This window comes from Nannospalax galili, unplaced genomic scaffold (assembly GCF_000622305.1).
Source record: "Nannospalax galili isolate Female #2095 unplaced genomic scaffold, S.galili_v1.0 scaffold1669, whole genome shotgun sequence".
NCBI lineage: Eukaryota > Metazoa > Chordata > Mammalia > Rodentia > Spalacidae > Nannospalax > Nannospalax galili.
Genome location: NW_008359235.1, coordinates 119,662 through 121,335, shown reverse-complemented (window position 1 = coordinate 121,335; position 1,674 = coordinate 119,662). Strand labels below are relative to the sequence as shown.

Below are 1,674 nucleotides of genomic sequence, written 5' to 3'. Positions count from 1 at the left end.
TGAAAGCTTAGTCATTCAAATCATTCGGAGTATAGACGCTACATTGCGGGGAGGGCGGGGGGCGGCCAGAGAACTTTTGTCCCTGTGTAGAGTGAATATCTAAGCAGACTTTGAGCTTCCCTGGCAGTGAAGCCCAGGGGTAATTAGTGCCTTCTCCTTCCTTGGTGCTGGCTTAGTTACATCAGGTTTTCAAACTACAGCAAGACAGCGAAGATGTGTCTTCACTCTCAAAGTCACATCTGAGCATGAAAAGTATTTGGTGGAACTCCAGTCACTACTGGTTTATCTGCAAAGTGACAATATAAACAGGCATTTGAGGGAGAAGCTATGTGATAATCCTACACTGTGTTTTCTTCCTTTTTCTCAGTGGAAGCTGCACAAACTGAAAATGCACAGGCCGTAGCAAAAATGGTGGAGGAAGTGAAGAAGATAAACCAGCATATGGTAGACCAGAAAGAAAAGATGTTTGAGGAGCGTGTGCAACAACTGGCTAACCAGATTCAGAAAGACAAAGATGAGCTAAAGGCAGAGCAGGACAGAGCTTTGAAAGATAAGCTTCAGGTAATTCTGTGCCTTCCAGTTTTCCGATCTAGTGGTCAGATAGGTCAGTGCACTTGGTCTAGGCAAAGCACTTTTCTGTCTAGACACCCTGCTACCTTTTTTATTCCCTTTTCATTTCTATTTCTGCCAGTCTACGATTGCTAGAGGCCTGGTACAAACAGACTGTGCTTCATATCCCCTGAATCACATCACTCAAAACAGAGGCACGGATCATTCAAAGCACTACATGAAGTGCTTAAATGTGTCACATATTGCATCTTTAACAAAACAGAGCTATTCTGTTCTCTTTTTCCTTCTCTGCTGTTTGTTTGTTTGTTTGAGATGGAGGGTCTCACTACATCGCTCAGGCTAGCCTTGATCTTCCCACCTTAGCACCCCAAGGCTGATGTTACCCCAGGCTTGTACCATCACTCAGCTCTATCAGCTTTGTTCCACTGAAGGACATTGTAATTTCTGAGAGGTAAAAACTTGCCAGGATATAATTCCTGCCTGCACATCTGGCAAGTCTCTCTGACCTGATATAGGCCACAGTGGTTTTATTTTTCACACATTCTATAGGTCTTTATTGTTACAAGTTTCAACTCATTATAGTCACTTAACTTAGCCCTGGCTGTAGCTACTTTCCTGTTTCCGCAGCCTTATGTGAGTCTATGAGGAAAAACCTGGGTGACTAAATTGCTAGAGCTCCTCAATATTTTCTTTCAGTGCTTCTGCAAAAATTCAGTAGGCCTCTATCAAATTTCCCAGTCACAGATCTTTCTTAAATCTTGAAACCCATGTAGCCGTGTAGCACTCTTCCAAGTGGATATTTACTATCCTGCTTACACACGTATAATGTTCACATTACATGATTGAAAGCTGGAACAATATTTTTAAAAACAAAATTTTCAGGTGTTCTGTTTATGGAATAAATGGCCCAATACAGCATACTAAGGTAATATGGTGATTGTGGTTACAGCTAAAACATTTAAGAGGCCAAGGAAGAATGCTCAGAAAACTGTTAGAAATAATATTTTAGAAATGAAGATGAAACTTATTTGACAATGTGTGAACAACTATAGTGATCTTACTTTTATTATTTAGTATAGTTATAAAAAGTAAAGGATTTAATTA

General features: G+C 40.4%; 1 protein-coding gene across 1 annotated transcript in view; it reads left to right on the top strand.

The window, feature by feature from the left end:
- LOC103725631 (guanylate-binding protein 1-like) overlaps positions 1 to 1,674 on the top strand; it is a 19,784-nt gene that overhangs the window by 17,247 nt on the left and 863 nt on the right. Inside the window, exon 11 of the mRNA XM_029558570.1 lies at positions 368 to 561. Coding sequence (XP_029414430.1) covers positions 368 to 561 — 194 coding nt within the window. The remainder of the gene's footprint in view (positions 1 to 367; positions 562 to 1,674) is intronic.